Source organism: Rhinolophus ferrumequinum, chromosome 7, assembly GCF_004115265.2.
Source record: "Rhinolophus ferrumequinum isolate MPI-CBG mRhiFer1 chromosome 7, mRhiFer1_v1.p, whole genome shotgun sequence".
In the NCBI taxonomy this organism is placed as follows: domain Eukaryota; kingdom Metazoa; phylum Chordata; class Mammalia; order Chiroptera; family Rhinolophidae; genus Rhinolophus; species Rhinolophus ferrumequinum.
Genome location: NC_046290.1, coordinates 3,372,426 through 3,398,211, shown reverse-complemented (window position 1 = coordinate 3,398,211; position 25,786 = coordinate 3,372,426). Strand labels below are relative to the sequence as shown.

Below are 25,786 nucleotides of genomic sequence, written 5' to 3'. Positions count from 1 at the left end.
GCCATTCCAGTTACAGGAGCTAACAGTATGATCGTCTGCTGCCAACCCATCTGGATGGCCAGGAGGTAGATCCTTTGGCTCCACAATGAATGAAACTGGTAACAGAAAGAAAAGGGGTGGGGGGAGGGCTCTCCTTCATCAGAGTAAAACAACTACAGCAGCTCGACCTCAACCACGCACTGTAAGACTTGTGTAACTGCATGTCACCAAGGGGAGGTCCACACTGGTTTATGGTCACCCACGTGCGACAGCCCACGTGGATACAGGTATGTAGATCCCTGATGAACTGTTTCAATCAAGTAGGGTGAGAAAACAGAAATGAGGTGACGTGTGAGACCAGAAGAAAGGATGCATAAAATGGGGTCAGTGCACACACGTCTCGCCAAGCCCTGATCTCAGCCAAGGTACTGTGTCTGCAGCCACGGAGAAAGAGGGGCTGCAGGTGGAGGATATGAGAGGAGAGTGCAGTTGAGAAAACAACTGATCCATTCAGGAGACACTTCGCTTCCCGTGCGGTTCAGAATGAAGTCACAGCATCCTCGGAGGGCACCTGTAACATGCAGGATCCAGAAGTTCCTATGTTCAAACTCCACAGCAGGGTATCTCCTCTGTACATGGAACCCCTTCAGTTTCTCTCTTTGAGCACTTTAACTGGAGACCACGACCTGCTGTGGTACTAGCACCTAGAAACATCTTTCCTAGGGGTGACCCCTGAGCCATCACTGACAAACGCAATCACCAATCGCCTGGCCTCAGTTCTCATTCTTTCCTATCTCGGGTCTCTATGCACTTCCTGTTTACTCTTGACGTTTCTTTTTCTCACCATTCCATGCTGGCCTTCATCACCGCCCAGCTGGTTTTGCTTCACTGACTCCTCCTGATGGCATGTGGTCTCAAAAAGTGCCACAAAGGTTTTCAAAGTTTCTTTTACGTGACAGGCCACAGTCCTCCATTCTCCTATCCCCACAGCTCCCCAAACAAAATTCTTACAGTGAACTCAGTGTCCACCTAACCTGGCCTCTTACCTATTTCTTGGAAGTGTATTAGAGTACCTTGGAGAAACTGTGCTCCACAAACAACAAATGCCCCTAAAAATCCCCCGTTCTGAAGTCACTCCAAAACTTCAGTTCCTTATTTCCAAAATCTCTTGGTTTCCACTTTCTCCTGCCTCTATCACAGTTCTCACAGGTACTCAGGTTCTAAATCTCGGCACCTTCTACCTCCCTCACTCGAGATCTGTCCACTCTGCAGTTTCCCATAATCAGCTTTCTCTTCTCTAGTCCCATCCCCAGAAACTTCAACGAACCCAGTTTTATTCCCACTAGCAGGAGGAGTTAGTAAAATAACTTCCCTTAGCTAGTCGCCCCTCCTCCACTCCACCCTGCATCCCACCACCCTATTTTTACTATAAGCACTGCTCTGGGGTGGTAACTATGCAAAACCCTTCACCGCTCTGTAAGCTGACAGAAATGAGAACAAGACTCCAAGGTGGTAAGCATTCAAGGCCCCACGTCACTTGCCATGAACCTTCTCTCCCAGCCTTACTTTGCAATATTAAAGACTTGTTTCAGAGACTCCCTCATGACTAACCGCCTTCTTCCCCCAAAAAGGCTTCCAGGCAACAGAAAACCCAAATGCAATGCAGTGTCCAGACGTGGGGAAGAGGTGTGCAAACTAAGGCAGGCTCGTCTGGCCTGTGTTTGTAAACCCTCTCCCGTTGGGACACAGCCACGCCCCTTCCTTTTGTCCTGCCTGTGCTGTGGCTGCCACCACGCTGCACAATGGCGGAGCCTGAGCACTGAGCAGCGGCCCAGGACCCGACTTCTGAACCTGCCCTTGCAAATTCTGCAGGCCCCGGATTCAGAGTTGACAGCATTGCTCCTGCTGTCGTTTGAGAACCAACAGGGGAACGTGACAAGGCTGGGAGGAGGGAGACTCGTCAGGAGGCTACTGCAGTGACCTCTAGGCCATGGATCACAGTGGTCCCCGTGAAGGGGGAAGCAGTGGGGATGGGAGAAGTTCATGGACAACAAAGGTGGAGCCAACAGAATCAGCTGATGGATTTCATGCAGGTTTGAGGGGAAGTCTAGTTTCCCGCCTAAGCAACCAGGATACAGTTGCTACTTTTCACCAAGATGGAAGCACTATGGGAAGACCAGGTTTTTGAAGTAAGACCAGATCCACAACTGAAAAGAATTCACACCAGTTATTCTCCTGCATAAAAGCCTCCAATGACTCATTATTCTTTTAGAGTCAAATCCAAAACCCTCGCCATGGTCTGTAAGAGCCTACACAATCAGGCCGTCCTCTGTGTGACTTCGTCAGACTGCGACTGCTACAGACTGTGCAGCCCACCCCCCAAAAAAAATTCCTATGTTGAACTCTAATCCCCAATACAATGGCATTTAGACGTAAGGCCTTTTGGAGGTGATTAGGTCGTGAGGTCACGAATGGAATCAGTACCCTGATAAAAGGGACCCAGAGAGCTCTCTTCCCCCGGGCCATGTGAGGACACAGCCAGAAGACAGCGGTGAACCAGGACTCGGGCCCTCACCAGGCACCAGATGTGCTGGTGCCTTGATCTGGGACTCCCAGCCTCCAGAACTGAGAGAAGTCCCAGCCTCCAGAACTGAGAGAAGTCCCAGCCTCCAGAACTGAGAGAAGTCCCAGCCTCCAGAACTGTGAGCAGTCCGTGTTGCTTATAAAGCAGCCTGTTTACGGTACTGCTATACGCAGCCCCAAACAGGGACACTGCACCCCGCTCCCACGGCCTCCTGCTCCCCCCAGCACTGAGCAAGGTCCTGTGTTGGGCCGCCACACCTCATCTTTGCAGCCTGGGATGCTCTTCTGCCGATGCCTGCAGCGCGTTCGCTCTCATCCCCTCCCCTTGCTCACCCAGCACCTCCTCTGCCAGGCCTTCCCAGGACTCGCGATGTAGATTCCACCAGCCATGGGCCCTTCCTCACCCACCTGTTCCAATGCATTTCCAGTGTATTTATTACCTTCTCACCTAACTTGTTTAATTTGTCTCCTCGCCACACCTCGTAGAATGGAAACTCCAAGGGAGCAAGAGGTATCTCGCTTTTTCCCCCACTGCTGTAATTAAACTGCCTGAAACACAGCAAGTGCTCAATAAATATTTGTTGAGTGAAAGAACTGACCCAAAGAATAAATACAATTTATTAAAGATTGAAGAGAATTTCACTCATGTTCCTGAGGTTTTGAGGGGGAAAAAGTAAAAGCACGTTACAAATGCCTATACAGTGCGGTTCATCTCAATGATTTTTCTGTGGGTTCTCTTTCTATTAAGAGTGCCAGTCCCTGACTCCCTCTGCTCCCGCCGGTTCTCGACAGTTGACACGTTTGGGATCGGTCAGTTCACAGGTAACACGTTCTTTCCCGGTCTCATGTCACGGCCACTGTCCCCTCTGCACCGGCTCACACTAAGCAGACCCCGCTCTGCTCCGCAGACACTGGCTGCTTCTCCCCTCAGGGACCTTTCCACCCGTCAGTCCCTCCACCTGGAAAGCTCCTCCTGCCATGCAGATCCCCGAATGTCACCTCTTTAAAACCACCCTGCCTGCCAGCGCAGCCAAGAGACAAGACCACCACGCCAGCTCCCGCCTTTCTTCCTCACGTGAAGCCTTGCGGTCTGATGTGCAGGCATCCCTTACTCACGAGACCTCACCTGTCTCGTGCACGGCGTGACCCCAGTGCCTACGACACTGACAGGTGATAATTCCGTTACATCTAATGGGGACGACGGTGGGCAGTTCCACTTCGCCATGAAAGACACTGACAGTGAGAAGTTAGAGAGAGACATCGCGCAGCCAAGAGGCTCTAGCTGGACACGGATACTTGGGACTATTCCCACCGCCTCCCGAGACCTGGAGCCAGACACGTGTGTCCCCTTCTGTCACTACAGAGAACGGTGCACCAAGAAACTTCCAGAATCTGCAAGGCTGGAATTGATGCACGGCCCTCGCAGCCAATCCACTGGGTGCTAAGATCCTGCCTCCAGGCGAGGAGCATCTAAGGGCGGCCAGAAGCACCAAAACCCTCACCCCGAGAACGCTCCCCGCCGCCGGTCGCCCATCACTCACCCACCTCCGTGCCAGCCCGGGGGCGCCCTCCCGAACGCGCTGAGTCCGCCTGCCCCCTCCACCGCAGCCCCGTGCATGAGTCCCGGGTCCCGACCCTACATAACGCAAAGGAAGCCGTTCCCAGAACAACTGCGGGGAAAGGGGCGCGGGAACGGGGTGTGTGTGGGGGGAGGGAGGCTCGCCGAGGAACCGGAGCGGCGCGCGGAGGCGCAGCCCGTGCGGCCGGACCCCGGGGCCGCGCCCAGCCGAGCCCCTCCACGCCCTCGGCTCCGGGAAGGCCCCGCACCTGCTGCAGGGAGGCGCAGCCCTGGCACCGCGAGAGGTCCGCCGCCGTCCCGGGAGCCGCCGAGTGGGTCTCGCCCGGCATCATGGTGCCGCCGCCGGGCCCGGTGGGCCCGCGCGCCTCAGGGGCCCGCGGCCTCGGCCCTGTAGTGCCTCCGCTGACGCCACCGGGGCCGCCGCCTGCCAGGCCGCTTCCCGCCGTGTCCGGGCGGGTCCATCCGTGCACAGAGGTCCCCGTGGAGCTGGCTAAGGGCTCTCGGAGCCAGAGCTGCCTCGGGCACTAGAGAGAAACGCTACCCGGCGCGGCCCCCGAGTGCGACGCAGCTCAGCCAAGACCCCGCCCCGCCCTAGTTCGCCCCGCCCCTCGCCGCGCCGCGGGGCTACCTGAGGCGCCGCCTGAATAAAATAGGGAGCGGAGCAGCGCTGAAGTGGCGGGGCCACGCCCACAAAGGGAAACCCGGGGAGAGCAGAGGCATCCGACGTGCGCTGCTTCCATCGTTTAGGGGTTAATAGTCTACTGCCGGCTTGCTGCCTGACAGGCTTTCTATAGACGCCTAAAACCTCAACGCAACGAGGGAGAGGTGGGCCGCGATGACGTCATTCAGGCGCCTGCTGTCCTAGAAGGACCCCAGCCCTGGACGGGCGAGTGCGCGGTTTATAACTAGGGAGAACCGCGCTGTCCATTCCAGGAGGGGAAGCGAGACTACGGTTCCCGACGCCCCGCGCGGCGGGCGGACTCCGAGCGGTTCCTCGGGCCGCTCCCGGTGTGCTTCAGCACCTAGTCGCGGCCTTCGTCGCCGGTGGCCGTTCCTTCCTCCGGGAACGTTTTTCCTCCCGACAGCTGCCCCCGCCTGCTATGGTCCACTTGCCGTCCGACCCCGCGCTGCTGGGTCGGGCTCCCAGACAGACCCATCCCCGTGGCCTCCTGGAAGCCCTGGCTGTGGGCGCCGCCACCCACCGGGTGCCAAGCGCAGCTCCTGGTCGAATCCTCGGGGTCCCCGCCACCGCTCGTGGTGAATAGCTAGCCACTACCAAGTCCCATTGTAATTCCCCTTGGGAGAGAAAAAAGAAAAGAACTCCTGCCCCTGACCGCGTTTATTGGGTGAATGCAAGCCCGGCTCCTTTGGCTGGAACCGCAGTTTTTCCCGTCTCCAATCCGGGGCCCACCGCCTCCAGAATCTCTTTGTAGTAATCACAGCTGGTGACCATCCGTACCCTCGGAAACCTCCCGTGGCTTCCCGACGTCTGGTTGTGAAGTCCAAATTCTTAGCGTTCAGCGCCGGCACTGCATGTGTTCCGTAGACGTGCAGACCTCACCAGCTTCGTCCTAAATCTTCAGTATGGAAATTGCAACTGCAAACGCCCCTCCCAAATAGCGCAGTCCTACCCTGGCTTACACACTGGCAGACACTTGCTGTGGATGGAGGGACCAGATATCCAGCCCCGGCAGCTAGGTTTCCTCTCGTTGACACCTAAGACAGCGCAGTACCTGACTGAGGAAGTGTTCTGACTGATCCACGTACCATGGGCAGAAAGCAAGAGTGGGGTTCAAGGGAACAGGAGCAGGGAGCAGACGCGCAGGGCCACGCACAGCACGTGACCCGTCACAGCCCCAGGAGGGGAGACTTGTGTGGGTCCTGGTGACCTTTCATTTCTGGCTTCTGATCCCAGACAAATGTGTTTTCACAGTCTCTTCCCTTTTGTTTAAGGTTTCCTAAATGAGTGTTTTTCCCAGAGTACCTTCCTCGGGGAGGCAGCTTCCAGTCCAGCTTTATTTACCTCCCTCGCTGCTGTCCACCCACACCCACGACACACCTGTCTTTGCTGAAACTCTGAACTGCTGCTGCCTTCCTGCCTTTGCACACTTGCCCAAGTCTTCCCTTTGCCTGGAACACCTTCCAGCGCTAATCTACCTGTCCTTCCTGTTCCCAAATGTGACCACATCCCCAAACAATGCCTGCCTCCTTTATCTCCCCTTAGCCCTGAGTAGTTGTTTATAACACCACATTTGGACTTGGGAGTATAGCCGTTTTTCTGTCTTAGAGGTGAGTTTTTCCTTTTAAATCCTGCAAAGTGCTGTACATAGTAGGTGCTCAATGAATGTCAGTGAATTAAATTTCTGCAGCTAATTGAAAGTAAAAAAGAAAAGAATAAGTAAGCGCTTGTGTTTAAAAATGAAAGTGCATTTGTTTTCTACTTCTACCTTTCTCAAAATCAGTTTCTAAGACATTTAAAGAAAGAAACAAGTCTTGCTCGTGTAATGCAGGGTGAGCAAATTCTTCTTTAAGGAGAATAGTAAATATTGTAGGCTTTGGAAGCCATACAGGTCTTTGATGCGTATCTGTCTTGGTCATTTTTTTGGTTTTTAAAGAACCCTTTAAAATGTAAAAGATATCCTTACATTGCAGGCTTACAAAAACAAGTGTAATTATAGGAAATAATGCAAATCGTTGTAGGTCACTAGTTGAGTAATGCTGAAAATTACATTGTTCCTCTTTCCCACACTATAGACCACATGTTTTGTCATTGTGATGGAAACAAACAAGCAAGCAAATATCTACACTGCAGAAAGTGAACACTGGCTTTGGAACTACACACCTGGCTGTAAATTCTGAAGCTAGTGACTTATTTGAGCTGGTGCTTCCTTACAGAGGATTCACAATAATTTAGGTGAAAAGTGACAAGATAGGGCTGAATCCCGAGGATCTACTGCACAGAGAGTAGTTGTTAACAATTTATTGATGGCATTTTTTGTTTTGGAAAACAGAAGAAGTTTGTGTTTTTCTGTCAGTGTCCTAAGACCTGGGGACTGTAATTTGGGGGCTTCCCTGTGCCTCCAAAGTCCAGGCTGCTTAGGGGATCTGACTATGAAAGTCTCAGTTTGCCCCAGACCCACGTGGTCCACTCTCAGTCTCCTGGTAACTTCCTGAAACTAATTCTTTGTAATGTAATCGAGAGGTGACTGGTGATTTAACTTGTTAACATAGGCTTCCACTGAAATGGCTTCTAGATTTGTTGTAGAAGCAAAGGAGGTTTTATCATAATTCAAAATGGAAAGCTATTTGTTCATTGAAAGTTGTTATATTTTGCTTTATGAAGAGCTGTCCTTTCATTTAATGCATGTACCCATACGAAAAATAAGCTACATTTTCTTCTTTATTGTAAAACCCTAGGAGATATCTTATGGAGCAGTTCACAACGCCAGCAGTCTACAATTCAGGGATATTATCTGATTACATTATATTAATTTCCAGGCCTGTGAGGTAATGCTACCATAGGCCCACAAGAGGTCCATCTTTCCCTGTCTGTGTTTTAGACACCAATGGAATTTCTAGCCATATTTATGACATGTCAGCCCCTTCGTGGGGGACTGGGAAGGCGATTCTCTTGGGAATCTAGGGAATACTAGGGTAGGAGGAGCTTTGTGTGAACCATCTGCCCATTCACAGTCCACAGTGCTCAGTGTTGAGCTACTTTGCTCCAGTGTTTCTCACTCCCCTGGGTGACAGCGGTGTTTTGCTCTGTCCCCAGGGATCAGCAACAGGCAGTGCCTTTGCTTACAAGTTCAGCTGTCACCCTCAGCAATGCTAAGTCGGGGTGGGGGGTGGGGGCAAACATTGCTTTCTCCTGGAAGACTGAGTTTACTTAGAAATCAGAAGAATCTTTTCATTTTAAAACAAGCATAGTTTGGAATAGAATGCAAAACTGGCAGTTGCTAAAGATGAAGCATAATTGTAGAGGACTTTCGTGGCCTGGGATTTTTTTAGGGCAGTGAAACTGCTCTGTCTGATACTGTAATGATGGATGCAGGTCACATTCTACATCTGTCAAAACCACAGAATGTACAGCACCAAGAGTGAACCACACTGTAAACTGTGGACTCTGGGTGGTTATAACATATCGATGCAGGTTCATCAGTTGTAACAAATACACCACCTGGAGGGGCATGCTGATCGTGGCGGTGGCTGTGCTCGTGGGGTTTTGTGGGAAATCTCTGTACTTTCCACTTTATTTTGCTGTGAACCTAAAGCTGCTCTGAAAATTTAAGAAAATAACAAGAAAGAATTACAGGCGGTGGGAATAATAGTAGAAAGTGTCCACATCAGGAGTAAATGTGGCACGTGCATCAGAAACCAGCTCAGGGCCTGGAGTGCAGTGAGCAAGGAGCCTCTGGGTGTCAGTTAGATTGACTGAGGTGAGGGGTGGCCACAGACCAGGTCATACAAGGGCTTGCAAGCCGGGGTGGAACTGTTTTAGTGTTTAAGGACAAGGAGCAGCCATCAAACAGTTTTAAGAATAAAGTGGCGTTATCTGATTTACAATAAAAACTTTTCATTCTGGCTGTCATCTGGAAATAGTCTGTGAGACTGGGTGTCATTTCCTGCGTTGGGAGAGAGGAATCCAGTTTGGGAGGCAATTGAAGATGTATGTAACGTAAAGAGATTGTTTCCTTTCCTTCCGGATTTAACAAGGAAAGATCGTATAATACAATTATTTGGACCCCAGCAAGACACAATATTTTGGAAAGTAATATTTTGAGTGTTTTACTGGCCTTAGGAAGCCGTGATTCTCAAAACTTCATTATATCTGAACCTAAGGGTTCAGATTATGAGCTCGGATGGTTTTATTCTAAGATCATGAGAATATAACACATTTGGTCCTTTATCCAGGCAGAAAATGATAGCCAAGGAGAAGGAAAAAATGTCTTTTATTTAAAATAAATGTCTCGCAATTGTTTGAATTTTAGATAAAATGATACCAAACATCTTCGGCCAGTTTCTCTTTGGCCTCAACCTCAAGCCCTGACATGAAGAAAAATGGTGTTCAGCATTAATAGTACATTCCAGATACGTGGTGGGAGCTCCAAGACAATCATTCTCCATACGCTAGAGTGGAAACAAATAGCTTAGCTTAATGACCTTTATTGGGGGGTGGGGGAAAGAAATGTATAACCTGAAACATCTCTTGGATATTGTCCTGTTGAATGGTTGTTATAGTCTGAATTTCTACCAAAAGAAGAACTTTCCTATCCAGTAAGAAATTTTATGGGTGTTGAGAAAATTAATTCAAATATCTGTTTAAACATGGGTTGAAATCTCTTTGAAAATTCAGAAATAAGATCTGAGAAGGACTTTTGGGAAAACAGGCACATCCCGTGATGCTCTGAAAGTTTGAATTGCAGGTTGTCAAGTCCAGCCTTGTTTTCAAGAACTAAGAAACTCAAAGGGGGTGTGGAAGGGAAGTAGGATGGGGAGCTGGTGGTAGTACTTGCTGTTTCCTTACAAAACTATAAACAATCATGGGCACTTTTGAGGAGACAAAATTATCCAGGGTTCTGCTGAGACCAGGTAGTTAGTTACACGACTTAGAAATGACTCAGTTATGATCAACAGAAAATGCAACCTCATTTGATTTGGAAGGAATGTGTTGGTTCATGTGACTTGCAGGGTCCAGAACTCAGTGGATCTGACTTTCTAATGTTTCAGTGATCAGACAGGCCCTCTCTGCACAGTCACGTAACAGGTGATAGCAGCTCCTCATTCTGCATTTCTGTGGGTTCTCATCCGCTAGGATAGAGAGTTCTCTGTTCCTGCTCCCAGCAAACAAAATCCTGCCTCACTTAAGTCAGGTGGGAGAAACTTAGGTCTTGGTCTCACTCCCTGCCTGACAGCCAGACTGTAAGGGTACGGGCCAGGTCTCTACATGGAATCAGACACTTCTACTCCACGTGAACGCCCAGGTGATGAGCGTCCCTCTTGTGGAAGAGCTGATTCCCACGGACTCTGTGACTACACTGCCCACGTGCAGTTTTCACTTCGTGTGAAGTACAGGGGAGCAGCCCTGTGGGTGATGAATGGCTCCCTTTATTGCTAAGGGGGCTGATTGTATTAGAGACTGCAACAGTAAAAGGAAGCCAGATTTGGGAGGGTGGCTATGAAGGCAGATTTCTATTCATTCATTCATTCATTCATTCATTCATTCATTCAGTCGACATGATTTCTTGGGCCAGTATTCCCCTTCATGCCAGGCCCTGTGTCCTGTGCTGGGACGTGGAGGTACAAGCTTACCATGCCTTGTCACCAGGAGCTCACTTCTGAGTCAAGTAACTGAAAGGAGCTAAAAGCATGTGATGCTGAAGTTATAAAAGAGAAAGAAGGAAGTCCTAAGAACACCTACTAATGGTCACATATCCCTGGGAAAGTGAGCTATACCTGGATGCTTAATTCAAGAGCTTTATATGCATATCCCATAAAAACAAAGGGTTTGGCCCTATTGTTTCAAAGGAATGAGCAAGAATGCTTGATGAGCACTCATTTAGTTAACTGCCCAGCTGCTGATTAGTTGTTCAGAGTAAGTAGTTATAACCACAGCACCCAAACATAAGTGATGATACATGAGCCAAGTTGTCAATGTGATGTTAGAGAAGAAAGCAGCAGACTCCTCCAGTGGTACTGAATTTGCAAACCTCCATCTAGATGTGAAAGGAAAATGACATGGTAAATAAATTCAAATCCCATGGAAGGAACAGTAGGTGTTCTCCCATTGTTTAAACGCGGCTTACTGAGGTGGATAGAGGTGGCAGCCATAGCAGCCTCCTTTCTTCTCCTCTCTGCTGTATCTTTTGCAGACCAGAGGGTCTAGAAAGCTAACAGCACTGTGATCATGTGTCCTTGTATCTATAGTGATGGGTGTGAGTTAGCTTCTGCCAATTAGGTGAACTCATGACAGTTTGGGAAACAGCAGGAGGGAAGTCACCTTTTCCCTGCTGTCACTCTATAGGAGGGCTTTCTTTTCCCCAGCCGTGTTCCCATGTGATATCACTAGGTTTTTTAGGCGCCTGGAGTCCTTGGCAGCCATGATGACAGGAGCTTCTCTGTCCGGCTAGGAAAGGAGGGTGCTGAAGGCACCTGGTGACACAGCCCTTCTGACCCTGCACCTTCCCGACTCAGCACAGGTCACCACTCCTGACCTGCTCTGTGTTGCTGTGTCTGGGTGTCATCCCTGGAGGCCCAGCCTGCAGCACTTTTGCAGCCCAGTGTCCAACAATTGTGTGGACTGTTTTGAAGCCATCTCTACTTAAAATGGCTGATGTGGCTTTTAGCTCTTGCTGTGTGGCACTTACTCCTATGGAATTTGGCCGCGGAAGTAGCTGTGGGCAGCAGACCCTCAAGGATGAGCCCGTGAGACTGTGTATCTGTCTTGGTTGAATTGGAGGGCAAAGAGGATCCAATTACCATCAGAGAATGAGAAACTGGGCACAAGTGGCACACAGTAGGGCAAAAAATGGCTTAAACTGTCATCTGGAATCACAGGGAATAAAGAACCTATTGAAAGCAAGCTGTGGGTCGAGTGGCTGCTGCAGCATTAAGGCCGGAGTGAGGGGCACAGAAGGAAGGAGGGGCTGGCTGCTCTGGCTGAACCAGATTGTGCAAAGGAAGAAAGCGTCAGGCCTGAGGGTGTCCGCTGTGGGCTCCCGGTGCAGTCAGTGTGTGTGTGTGGGGGGGGGGTGGGCGTTCCTGAGTCCTAACACGACAGCCAGTGCTCACTCGTAGCTGAGGCCCGACAGAGCCGAAAGGATCACAGGAGTCCAGTCATGTGTATCGCTGAATTGCCATGTCAGTTGACTTCAAAGTGTCAGCAGGTCCCCTTTATGAAATACAGGGGACCGCTAAGTTAAGAGTGGGAACTGGAGAATCGGAATGGGGAGATCACCTTGCTAACAGAAGTGCTTCCTTCTTTGTCTGATGTCAGTCCCATCCTAGCCCACCTCTGCCCCAGTTACCCTGAAGGAATGCTACTTCTCCCCGGAGGCACTCCCACCTCCCTCGTTGCCTCTAGACATACAATTAGAACCTGACCCCCACAGGCCTTAGAAGCAAAGTATAGAATTTGACCCAGGCAGAGAAGAATTGCTAAGTCAAAATAATTATGATTTGTTTATATTTAATTAAATGAGAAGAAACCTGGATAATACATTTTGGAATGGGTTACAAACATGCTAAACTAAGGTAAGAGGAATATAACTAGTTTGGGCAAAAAATGTATGTAAATGATATATTCTGGACTCCTCTGGTGCACATCAACATTTTCATTGTCACAATTTAGCCATTGGGAATTTGATTATCTTGCCATCCTAGAGGGCGCCACATTGGTTCAGTGTGTTGATGTCATCATGCTTATTGAACTTGGTGAGTCAGAAATACCCTATCACCTGCAAGATAGAGCGGGTGAGATAAAAATCTGTAGACATTTGCAGGGGCCACCACTCCCAGTGAAGTTTCTGCAGGTGCAGGTATATTCCAACAAAGATGCAAAATGCAACGCAGGGTCAGCCTTTTTTTTTTTTTTTTTTTTTTTTTTTTTTTAAGGCAAAGTGTACTCCGTTTGGGTGTGCTGCTCTGACCCATTTATTGAGTAAATTGAAAGTCTACCAACCTGGAAGGGAGCTCAGAGAACAAGAAGGCAAGGAGCTCTGCTTTCCCGGCACATGCAGTGGCACAGACCGCGTGATACATGGAACCTATTACAAGCCCTAGTAGGGGAATAGGTGATGTCCTTTAGGCTTTTGGCACAAAGTAAGGCCACTTGTGGAAAATGACTCCAACAGTCTTTTGTTTCGTTTGTTTTGTTGTTTCTGAAATGGCTCTTGGTTGTTACTGGGCCCCAGTTGAGACTGAAGGCCTAACCATGAGACATTGTGTGACTACACAGTCTAAGTCATTAAGTTTGATTTCCTGAACAGCAGCAGGTCACATCGAAGTGACATCTGTGAGACTGAGCATAGCAGGCCTTGAGGTAATGCAATGGCTGGAGCAGGGGGTCCCCTTCAGTGTTCCCGCCGGTTCTGCAGCACATCTCCAAACCAGCCCACAGCGATGGCCTCAGGAGGGTCCTGTGCCCAGGTGTCAGGAGGAAAACATGAAGCCTTGTCATAGCATGCAGGTGACAGCCCCAGCTAGGTTCCTGCAGAGGTTAGTCCCCGTAGACGAGTAGTGAAGGAGGAGAAATTGAGCATTGCAGAAAGGTGGCTTCTATTTTTATTGGTAAGAGAGACATTTCTGGAGCTCTCCAGTGGAGGCCATTAGCCAAGTGGGCCAATGAGCCCCGGGTGCCCTGTAAGGTGACATTTTTGAATTTTTGATTGTCCCACTGTTGAGTGTGGGGAGTGCCTCTGGCATCTAACAGGTAAAGTCAAGGATGGTGTGAAACACCCTACGATACACAGGACAGTCCCCACCACATGGAATTGTCAGCCTCAATGCCAACAGGGCCGAGGCTGAGAACCGCTGATCTCAATCCTTACACACGAACGTGAAGCTAAAGATACTGGGCGGTGTTTGTTGATGTTATTTACAAAGGTGTTTCTTTCTGTCTCTGTCATACCTCATCGCTCAAGCCAGTGAAAATAAAGAGTGAAAGCAGGTACAGAATTCAGCCCTTTTTAATCACATAGCAATCTTGGGTACTAATAGATCAAGTAGGAACTATATCCTCCCAGAATAAAGGGTATGAGTGGGAGAAGATTTATTGAGCTTTAAGGAATAAAGGGAAAATTATGTTATCAAGTGACGGATCAGAATTGATCAAAGATTGGAAAACACACGGCAGAGCCAGCTCTTCTGCTGCCTCCCTTCCACAGAGCGCCAGGCTGGCTGACCATCTGGATTCCCGTGGTCACACACCCCAGACCTTGAGAATGCTTTGTAAGAAGAAATTTCTTTGGGATTCGGGGGGCCCAGCACTCGGAGAGAGGTCTACCTAACCTCTTTTCAATGGAAACTGTGATCTTTCAGGAAAAAAAAAAAAGAAAAAAAAAAAAAGCAGAAGCTGTCCAGCCCAGGGACCTATTTCAACGGGCCTGTGAGTGGTGAGGACAGGAACCGCTCAGTCCTTGCAGAGTCCTGGGACAGACGCACGAGAGGAGTGAAGGGTCAGAGGCCTGGAAGGCCCTGGGGCCTGCTGACGCCCACTCCACAGTTGGTGGGGGCTGTGGCACAGCCCAGTGGGAGGCCAGATGTAGGAGGCACTGTGCTGTGTCTCCCCGTGTCTCTGTGCCTTCTGCTCCCGGGATGACTCAGCGAGTGGACAGACAGGCCTAAGGGAAAGCAGGGCCGTGTCAGCGTCCTTCCTTCCCTCCCCTGTCACTCACAGGTGGACCCTCCTCAGGGGCAGTCCCAGGGTCTAGCCGCCACGCCTAGGTCATCACCAAAGCTGTCTTCTCCTCAAGGCAGAGCTGAGGCTGAGTGACAGGAAGGCCCACCAATCCAGTCAACCACTTCATAGGCAGGATACACAGCTGATCAGGGGTCAAGGCACTGTCTCCCCACGACTGTGTTATTACAGATCTAACAGCATCTTCGCTCAGAGACAAGACCCTGAGGCATCACTGAACAAAGTATATATATAAAGAGAGAGAGAAAACTGCAGAAAAACAGACCATGATTACCACAGTATGTGTGCATGTAATGTGTACTTCATTCATACGCTACTTTCTATAGAGATACAGAAAGAATATATTCTTTCTATAGAGAACATGAAAAGTCCATTCTATAAACATGTATCTCTTATTAATAGATTTACCTGTTTCTAACCATATGGCCATTGCAAATATAATTTATAACCATTTTCCACTTAATGAATTCTGATCATAAATGTGCGTCCATACCGACACGATCACAGTTTTCTTTTATGGCTCTAAGACGTTCCACTGTCGTTGATTCAACCTAATCCCTAGAGCTGTTCATTTTGATCAAGGCTCCTTAGCCTCGCACTGTTGGCATTTGGGGCCCATCGTTCTCAGTCCTCTGAGACCGTCACCCCGGCCTCTGTCCCCAAGATGCCAGCAGCCCCTTCCAGTTGTGACAATCGAAACTCTCCAGATGCCCCCGAATCAAATGTCCCCTGGGGCCAGAATCACCCTAGATTGAGAACCACTGATGTGAGTCCTTTCTTTCTTCTTTTCTTTTTTCCTTCCTTCCTTCCTTCCTTCCTTCCTTCCTTCCTTCCTTCCTTCCTTCCTTCCTTCCTTCCTTATTTCCTTCCTTCCTTTCTTTCTTGACTATCTTTAAACAAAGCTGCCTGAACTTCCTTATAGCTCGCTTCCCACTTCTATCCATTTATATCCAGAGCACAAATTCCTAGATGCTAAAGTACTGTTGCAGAGAAGAGGCATATTGGAGAACTTCGATACAATTTTGCCAAATGTCTGTCAAAGTATCATTTTTTAAAAGTTAAAAACACAATTATCATACACATATAGAGAGAGCCTCTGTCCAAGGTTTCTTTGTCTGGTTGAGTGAGACAACCCGCAGAAAGGTAGGGCTGGTTCCCAGGGAAGTGAAGAGACTGAGCCCTTTCCCTGCAAAGGCACTGGAAGAGGGGGTCCAGTCACACCCACAGTGTAGCGAGGCTCACCGTTGGGCTGTAAACCTTTGCAAGCCTGCAGGACACCATTCATTTCCACTGACACCAGACGAGAATCACTTGCATTGCTATTGGTTTTCTGTATGTTACCATGGACTCTCACAGCTGGTGAAATATCCTAATCAAAAGAAAATGATACGTTAAACCAACTCTTAGGTGACTGACTGTTGCACAATGCCCAGTATACCCTTGAAAAGACAGTCACCCTTTTGCTATTACTGAGTTTGGGGATTTTTTTCCCTGTCAACGTTGTGTTCCTAAAATTTTCTAAAATGTACTCTCCGTTCAACTGACACAGCCCCCATAGCCAGGACCTGTGTGGGGTGTTCTCATTCTCTTTTATGATACCCTATTGGACAGGTATCTCATTACTGTGTTTCCATTTAGTCCACTACCTGTGAGGTCAAATACGTTCTCACATATTTCGTGGCCATTCCTGCTCTAATTTATTTTGCTTACTCATGTCCTTTGTCCATTTTCCTTTTAGGGAATTCAACTTTTTCTCATTCATTTCTAGTTCCTTTATCATTTAGAATACCGATCATTTGTCTTTTATAAATGTTAGAAATATTTTTCTGAAGTTTCCTTTACCTCTTCTTTTAGTTTTCCATTAAAAGATAAATTTATGTATAATCAGATCCATTAGTATTTTCCTTTATGGCTTCATTTCTGGGATTACGTTGGAAAGTTCTTTCTTAACCCCAGGATTCAATATTTATCTATTCTTTCTCCTAATGTATTTAGAGGTTATTATTTTATACTTAAATTTGTATTCAATTTGAAGTTCATTTTAAAATAAGAGAAGAGGTGGAAATAGAACTTTTTCCCCTCCCTCAAAGAGCTAGCCAGCTTCCTTGCCTCTATTTGTTAAGTAATTCATCTTTGTAAGTCCTATGGCTCAGCCATGAAGGGCCTATACAGGGGAGCCCATTTCTGGACTGTCTGTTCTAGTCTCGTCACCTGTCTGTGGCCTTGGCTCCAGGCCGTACAATGCAGATCACTGTTCCTATGAAATATGCTTTCTAAGTCACAGCTTATATTTGCAGTGGTGCAGTGTCTACGTGTATAGAATTTAGATAAGTGAAAAGGTGTTCTTTTTTTAGGACAGCGATTTTTCGTTCTCTTATCAGGCCCAGTATTTCTTATTAAAAAGACATTTTCCCTTCTAAGGGAACATATTGAGGGTATGACATTTCCCTGCGTGTAGTAACCACCCATCATACATATTATTACGAGACCTCCTTGTCCTGTACCCGGAGTGTGTGTGAATGTCCAGGCCCAAGGCCACGGGGGATTTCCCGGGCTGGCAAGGGTGCCTGGGCGCTCCCGACGGGGTGGACTTTCACGTGCTCACCACACGGTGTGACCAGATTGTGGGCGGTGGAGAGTGCCGATTTCTATTTATGTGTTTGTTTTAATTAACCTCTGAACCAGTTTTCTCAACGTGGACTCCTCAAGGCCCATAAAATCTGTCAGGACGCCTGGAGGAAAGTGCCTTTTGGAACAAAAGGGTTGGAACATTCCACCCAGTTAAACCCGTTAAACCACGTTGAGCAAGTTTGTCTGCAGCAGGACTTCTCAGGACCTTTGATCTGTTAATATCCTGGGACTGTCCGAGAGCATGATGGTTATTCACCCTTGCCATCCTTCTCTAAGAAACAATGACTAGCAGCCCAGGGAACACCAGCTGGCTAAACTCTGCAGCCCGGGAAACTCTATTTCCCCCAATACTATTATTTTTCATGCAAAACTGTGAAAAAGACAAAAAGTCTCCAATAGTGAATATGGAGACAGCTGTAATTAAAGAAAATCACTGACAACAAGAACCTGAGCTGCTCCATCTTGGAGGGAAATTTCTGTTTTTTCCGGAGAATTCCATGCAGCCCTTGCCACTTGCCCACGAGGAATGGGGGCTATGGATTACTGCCCTTTGTGCTGAGAATGTGATGTCTTGTGGCTGTGGGATGGTGGAGTGTCAAGAATCTGCATCTGTTGGTTGCACAGTACTTTTGTTAGGCTTCCCTTTCCGTGTAAAAGTCACCAGGAACTTGGCATGAACCAACAGCTACTCATTAGCTCATAGAGCTCTAGCTCAGAAGTCCAGGCAGGTTCTCTGCTCAGGGCCTCACACAGTAGAACTCGGTGTTGGCCAGGCTTCCTTCCTTTCTGGCGGCTCAGGGAAAGAAGCTGCTTCTAAGCCATGTGGGTTGTTTGTGGAATTCATTGGCTCACGGATATAGAACAGAGGACCCAAAGTCGCAGGACCATCCACATCCCTTGCCATGTGGCCCCCCTTCTTCAAAGCCAGGAACAGAGCCTCTCCCTCATGTGGAGTCCCCCTCACACTTCAAGCCTTTTCCTTCCAGAAGTGCCCTGTGCCTTCTATGGATTCACCTGATTAGGGGAGGCTCACCCAGGGTGATCTCTCTATCTTGAAGTCAACTTATTTTGAACCTAATTTCATCTACAAGATCCAGTCATACCAGTGCCTAGATTAGTGTTGGACTGAATAACTGGGAGGGTGGGGAGTGGTGGGAACCAGGGCCCATCTGAGAGCTCTGCCTCCCACATTCACTTCCTGGTGGGTGGAGACACCAGGGTTGCACTGGCTTTAGAAATTTTCCGTGCTACTAAGATGGTCCATGCGTGTTTGGGGAAATAAAAAATGAGTCAGAGGAGATTTGATCTTAGTTAGTAGAATGCGTGAGAACCCCAGAGATATGCCAAAGGTTGTGATGCTGACACCGTGGCAAAGTTTTTCCCATGTCTGCAAAATTGCTTTCCTTGCTGCTTGCTGCCTGCAATCGGAAGAATCTGTATGGTGGTCCCACGGTTGCCTTTCAATGACTAGTTTTAAAGGAGTCTATTTTAAGCTTCACTGTTACCTATGGTTGGTGTAACGCTCAATATATTGGGGGCAATTGAAGAATTCACAATTGTGATAGTATTTCTTTATGGGATGTTAGTATAAATACATTTTTGTTGCCCTTCAATGATAAATCAAAAGAACTACCAACCCCAAACCTCCAGACGGAGACTTTTTAATGTGACTGTCACATCCTTGTACTCCAAGCCACTGTTCTCCCAGCTACAACTGACCTCACTTTCTGAGTTTCTGATTGCAAGTTTGTAGAAGTCACTCTGTAAAGTTCTCAGTGAAATCTAGCATGTGAAAAAATTTGCCAAACTAGACTCCCGGGTGTTGTTGATGGATTGGTTGCAGCTCCCTATTTTCAGGCAGTGTTGGGGGAGAGGGCTGAACCCTGGGGAGACGCTAAAGGACCATCCCTACTCCACCTCCACACCAAACTGCTCTCTGCAGGAACCACCAGCTTTTCCCTTGACTGGAGGAAACTGCGGTGTCCCATGTCAATGTGTAAGAAGCTGGGTTCATCTAGGGCTGAATGGAGAAGCCCCACTGGATGGTTCCCTCCCTGCCAGGGCTGTCACCAAGGGTGCTGCATCCCCAGCCATTCCATCTGAGCTCTGATGTCATGGGCACATTGGCCCTGAGACTGGGGGCCTGGCTCATTTTCTCAAGCAAGCCACACTAACTAATATCATTAAGCTGCCTGGTTTTAATTTTCAACCTCTTCCCAGTTGTCTATTTAAGAGTGTTGAAAGCCAAACTCATTCATTCTTTCCACCATTTACTGGTGATTGGAGCAGTTTAATGATTGTCTTGTGAGGAGGAGAAAGGGATACAGATCAGGAACAACTGGAGAGTGACGAACAAGAAGAATTGTAAGTTGGAAGAGAAACACCAGGTCATAAAAGTGTAATTGAAAACATCATGCTGTACAATTACCATGGTGTGGCTTGGTTAATGGGGACTCCAAATTTATCTTTTTGCTGATAGTTCACTGTGAGAAATACAATTTAAGAAAATCTGGGAGGTGGGGATCCCAGTATTTCTCAACAACTTTATCTAAGAGTGCGGTATGTGGGAAATAGAGCCTGGAGGTGAGATAAGGAGCTTCGGCGGTCTGCTCACCCTTCACCAGATGTGCCAGCCCTGTGACAGGCTGTTCAGATCTGAGCTCCATCGCTGAGCAGAACCCAGAGAAGTCCTCCCACAGTCTTGGAGAGAGAAAGCAGACATGCTGCTGCTCCCCGTCAGTGCAATGTCTTATCCTGTGACACACTTCAGGTTCCAGAAAACAGGGTGCTGGCCCTGAGCTCAGTTGTTCCAGACACTTCCCTGGTTTAACCTTCAACATGCCCACACAGATGTCCCGTGGGCATCAGACATCTTTCTTTCCCAGGTCTACCTGACCATTCCTGAAATCTTACCCTTCTGTCCGCGGACTCCCCCCACCCCCCAGACCTCACTAGAGAGGTGACTGTGGGTCTCTCATGTCCTTGGAGCTCGAGTCCAATGAGAGAATGTCCTACTGGCTCCGCCTCCTCTTTCTGGCTAGGACACTTCTTCCCCCCAGGATTCCTGGGAGAGACATACCCCAGCATTTCTGCTTTTCCCGTTGTCCCGCTAATATCTAGTGTCCTCACAGGTGCTTGAGGAATGGGTCCAAAGCCTAAGTAACATCCTACTGTGCCCCCGCTCAAAGCTCTCCAGCAGCTTTCCATTGTGATTACAGTAAAATTTAAATATGACCATGGCCGGCGTCCTGAGGTCCGGGCTTCGCCTACCCCTGACCACGGAGAGCACGCACACCTCTCCTTTCTGTTCGCAGAACGTGCTGTGTCCCTTCCCATCTCAAGTCCTGCTCAGGTCCCTTCAGGGGACATACCCTCTCCAGGTCATCCCATGGCGCACAGGTCTCTGTTCAAATGTCCCCTCCCCAGAGAAGTTTCCCTCGACCACAGATGGTGAGTCCCGTGGGGCACGAGTCCCCAAGGCGATACAGGCCTGTGAGCTGGCCTAGGGCGGTCCCTCAAAGGTTGGGGCAATGAATAATCGAATGAGATGAGTGATTTCCCTGCTATCTCAGAAGATGTAACCATTTCAGCCGAGAACGAAGATAGATTCTCACTCCTAAGTTCAGTTCATTTCAACACCTGTGGCCTAAATATTCTGTTGCAAGCGGTCTGGGGCTTCTGGAGCGGTGTTGTCCAACATGGCAGACACCAGCCATGTGTGGCTATTGAAATATAAATGAACATATAATACAATGCACATTTCAGGTCTTGAGCCACACTGTACATATTGCAATGGCTGCACAGATGCAGGCAGCTAGTGGCTGCCTGCTGTGGATTCAGTCTTGTTATTCCCCCCAATTCCTATATTGAGGCCTTAGCCCCCTCTCCCCATGTGATGGTATTTGGAACTGGGGCCTTTGGGAGGTGAGTAGGTTTAGCTGAGGTCATGAGATTGCGGCCCCCATGACAGGAGCAGAGCACCTCTCCCTGGGCCATGTGAGGACACAGGTGAGGGCAGCCACCTGGAAACCAGGAAGGGGGCCCTCCTCAGACAGTGCATCTGTCAGCACCCCTTGACCTTGGACTTCCAGCCTCCAGAACTCAGAGGGATAAATGTCTGTTGTTTGAACCCTCGGGTCTGTGGTATTTTGTCCCAGCAGCCGCAGGTGACAGTCCTTATTGCACAGGCCAGTGTTGGGGCATTTTCATCGTTGCCATAAGTTCTGTTGCACAGAGCTGTTATGGAACGTGGTGTGAAACACACAGCCATCCTCCTGTCAGAAGGCCAGAGTCTCTGGGGGAAGGACAGATGGGTAACCCTAATTATTTCTGGGAGGTGGTGCTCAGGTGCTGGGGACCTGGCACAGAGGCTATGTGGGGGTGGAGGGGGTGTCCCACAGTTGCTGACTCCCAGCTGGGTTTTCAAGGAAGAACAAGAGCCAACACATAAAGCAGAGTGTGGGGGACCAGGGGTTGACCCCCATGTGTCCTGAAAACAAATACAAACATAAAAAGACCTCAGCAGGCGACGTAAAAGCCCAGGGACTGTTTGCTTGCCGATCCCCTCTCTTCAGTTCCTCACACGTCTATTTACCAGAAAAGAACACGCCACTTTTGTTCCTCGGTGTGACTGACATACATGGAGGCATGTCACAGAAAATGTTGGGGGCCAGTGGGCCAAGTTACGCTGCATGGAAGCAGCTTAACTAGCGTTTGTGAACTAGAAGAGATAGTGTAGAATTGTGTGAGGTGCCACATGACCATGTGAATAAAAGTCACATGTGGTCCACAGCGGACCACAAGGGTGGTCAGCGTCCTCACCTTCTGCGGACAAGGCAACCTCGTGCTGAGTGGGTGCTGCCCACAAGTGTGGGTCCTCCGTACTCACGGGGCATTCCTGGCTGAGCCTACCCCTGGAGGAAGCACGGTCAGCCTTCTCTTTGCTCACCTGATGGCAGTCAGGGCCTTGCCAGAGTACGTGGTTATTGGCCTGCTCTGACATCCAGGAGTCTCACTCTCCAAATGACCCGTCTGCTTCCCCGCTCTGGCTGCGCCCTGGCGTCCACGTCACAGCTCCCGGGCAAAGCTTCTGCAATGTGTCACATCCGGGTCTTCCTTTCTCCCCAGCACAGGCAATAGGGTCCTTCCTATTAGCAGGCATGTGGACACCTGCCTTTTATCTAGGAAATGAACGACCACCTTCCTGGTTGAGCACCCAGCGCTCAGCTGGATTTTGGCCTTGCTCTGGTTCTCCTGACCCCCATGCCTGGGATCGTGGGGGTATTTCCCTACTCAGATGCCCTGAAAAGCTCCAGAAGTAACCCTACTAATTCAACATGGATTTCCAGGGATCTGTGTGAGGAGTGTTTGGCAAGGGGAGGCTGCAGCCTGAGTGCATCTTTGGGGTCGATTGATGGAGGGAGAAACGAGCAACGTGTGGCAAGAAACTCAGAAACTGCTCACCCAGAACGCAAGCTCTGCCCCCAGCGCCACACGCCTGTGTGGGTCACAGGAGAGGTGGTGGTGGCGGTGGTGGTGCATTTCCACACACAGGGGGGCTCTTTCTCGCCCTGTCTGCAGCACCCATTTTTCATAACATCGGGAGGCTATGATTGCGGCCACTGAGTTGCGCTGGAGATGACACAGCTAGCTGAGCTCCGTGTTGAATAAACTTTGGCAGCCACACCAACTTTAAATTGATATTAATGTCAGGGTTGCTTTTTATAGTTTCCCTGAAGGTCTTAGCAACGATAGACCAAAGCAGGCATCATGGTATGTGAACCTGAATCAAGCTCACATTTTTCTGATGTGTCTTTAATTTGCTTTTGGCACAGAGTCTCTGTTTTTCTTGGGTTTTACATCATTTATGGGGTTGCATGGATACACTCTAACAAAACATCATTTATAATCAAATGAGGCTCACAGAAGAAAGAAATGCACGCCAATTCCAACTAACCTGAGCCTTGATGGGAATAGCTATCTGCTCTGATTAGCCCAACGTGTGTGAACACTTTCAGGGCTGGAGTAGGGACTCTCCATGCTACATTCCCAACATCCCAGTATTTCCAGCTCCGTAGAGGGGAAGATGCTCATTAAACAAGTGTCTCAATTAAGCACTTCTGAGTAAAATCTACTCCCCTCATTAATTATAATAATTAAAAACATGGATATTTGCATGGGGTGTGTGTGTGTATGTGAGAGACAGAGAGAGAGAGTGAGAGAGAGAGAGAGAGAGAGAGAGAGAGAGAGAGAGAGAGAGAGAGAGATGGGCAAAAACAGTTTTGCCTTGTTTCACACTAAACTTTCTAATAAAGTGACCTCCAGTCACTCCTGGGGGGTCATTTTAGGAAGGAAGCCATATTGGTTTCCCCATTATACCTAGACATCTGGTCTCATCCGTCCCTTTAATCCAGGCATCACTCAACAATTTCTGGACTGAAAAGAGGCATATAGAGGCTGTTCAAGGATGGTTTGTGCGATTAAAGATGACAAGCAAGCTCAATAACGGAATCCACTGTAGAACATTTCATACAAGAATCAACATCTGAACTGAATTGTCCCACACACCCATGGCGGCTCTCAGCGCTTGTTGTGGGGAGTGTCTTTCTCCTGGTGATCACAAACACACAGCTAGCCACCTGGCTACTATGCCTCCTGCAGCACCCACTTGGCACTTGGAGAGGGTGGTGGGACTCTGCCTCGGGGCACGAATCTCTTCTTTTCTGCACTAAAGCGTCACCTCTGCTGGTGATTTGTCTTGTTCCTTTGTAACATCGGTTTTTGTCATCTGTCTGCAGAGTGGACATGGAATGAAGGTCTGACGGAATGAGGTCTGTGCACACTGGCAGCTGGTGAGTTTTCTCAGATTGAGAAAGAGTCATGGATGTGGCTGCTGTAAAACAGGCCACTGTTGCAGCCTGGGGGCTGAAGTGAAGGCTTCACTTCTGTTTTCCTGCGTGGAGACCACGATGCAAATGGGGCATTTCTATCCCATCTGAATCAACTGAAAGTACCACTGATGTCGGATCAGCAGCTGCCTCTGTTTTATCAGCTGCGTCCTCTGTGGGCACACAGGTGTTCCCAAGTCCTCAGAGGAGGCGGACACAAGCCTCTGAATCATCACGTCAACCCTCTTTAAACCGAGCCACAAATTCCTGGAGTTTAATCAAATGAGGTTTTAAATGAAATGGGTTTTTCTACTTAAATGCCAGTCCCTACTGTGTTTGGTGTAAGGCCCAACTGTGGTACAGAGAGCAGGGATGGGAGGAGGCAGTCAGAGATATTTCGGCCTCAGACCCGGTGGGTTCCTTGAGTTAATTACACCGAGGGGATGGGATCCAATTGCAGACTTGATCCCACTCTGGACAAACATCTTTTATCTTTTTATTTCCTTGAGTCTACCCTTTTGCTTTGTACAACTTCACCTACGAGGCAAGTTATCTTGCATCAGAAACAGGGCAAAACAGCCCACAAGTATCCAGGTAATATCTATAAGGCGTGCAGGTCTCTTTCCTAACCATTCTCGCTTGCTCGGAAGACAGCAGTCGCCATGACTGAAGTTGTCAAATCTCCCAGCAGTTTTGCCATCAGCTCCCACCATTTCAATGTCATACTGCTTTTAGCCTGGTCCTCTGCATTTCCCCACCCTCATGCTCATTAAAAAGCCTCAGATTATTCTGGGGTTTTTTTTGTTTTTTTTTTTGCAAATTTAAGCAGGAAAACCATTTATCACCTTTACTGAGAAGCTTAAAGTTGTGAGGAGAGATGATTGGTTTTTATTTTATTTCAACAGGAGACACGGTGTGTCCCAGCCTCGTAAACCCGGCGTCTTGTCTGCAAGGCCGTCCGCAGTGTCACGAGTGCTCTGGGGCCCGGCATTCCTACCTCGGAATTCAGGTGCTAAGCAGGAGTTCAAGTCGATATGTCTTCTCAGAAGCCAATTTTTGCGTCAGCACCAAGTCTGCAGGGGTGGAACATGCAGCTGGAAATGGTGTTCAGATGCTCAAGTGAGTTCACTGAGATGGAGGTACTTGGTGCTTTTTCGCAATACTTTTATCCATGGGACTCCTGCTGTTGGAAGTATTTGTGACTTCAGGGATGGTAGCTGGGCTGGGGACAGCCTGCGTGGACGATCTGTAGTATCGAGTGTGGGGGGTGACTCTTGAGCTCAAGTCACATTGACCCTGAGCACCCACAACCCCCTTCCATGCGTTCTCAGAAGGTGAGCGCGTCAGGCTCCTGCGCCTGCTGTCTGTTTTTATTGCTACCTCCAAATGCCTCGCTGTGAGGGCGCTATGTGGTTCTGACAGATGGGTGGACACCAGAAAACACAATATCCTTTCTGTCAAACCTATGTGTTAGTCACAACCTGTACACAGAGTCTAAATCACTCCCTTTTGAATGCACTGATATGACCCCATCATATTTAGAAGGGAAATTTTCATTAAGGCTTTGTTATGGTGGAAACACAATAACAAAAGCTTACTCATTTAAGTGTCAAATAAGAATTAACTCACTTTGGGAGACTACACGGAAACTAATTAAACCCCAGGGATTCTGGAGCAATCCCAGGGTGGGATGGCTTAGAAGTTGATACG

General features: G+C 48.7%; 1 protein-coding gene and 1 long non-coding RNA gene across 2 annotated transcripts in view; one reads left to right on the top strand and one right to left on the bottom strand.

Annotated features, from left to right (window-relative positions):
• Positions 1 to 4,693, bottom strand: part of ICE1 (interactor of little elongation complex ELL subunit 1) — a 53,084-nt gene extending 48,391 nt beyond the window's left edge. The window contains exon 1 of the mRNA XM_033110133.1: positions 4,390 to 4,693. Within this exon, the coding sequence (XP_032966024.1) occupies positions 4,390 to 4,473 (84 nt within the window). The 5' untranslated portion in view covers positions 4,474 to 4,693. The remainder of the gene's footprint in view (positions 1 to 4,389) is intronic.
• Positions 4,694 to 5,034: 341 nt separating this feature from the next.
• On the top strand, positions 5,035 to 25,097 carry LOC117024527 (uncharacterized). Its single transcript, XR_004423477.1, has 3 exons — positions 5,035 to 6,430; positions 23,987 to 24,040; positions 24,982 to 25,097. It is a non-coding gene; the product is annotated as an uncharacterized LOC117024527 (long non-coding RNA).
• The last annotated feature ends 689 nt before the right edge of the window (positions 25,098 to 25,786 follow it).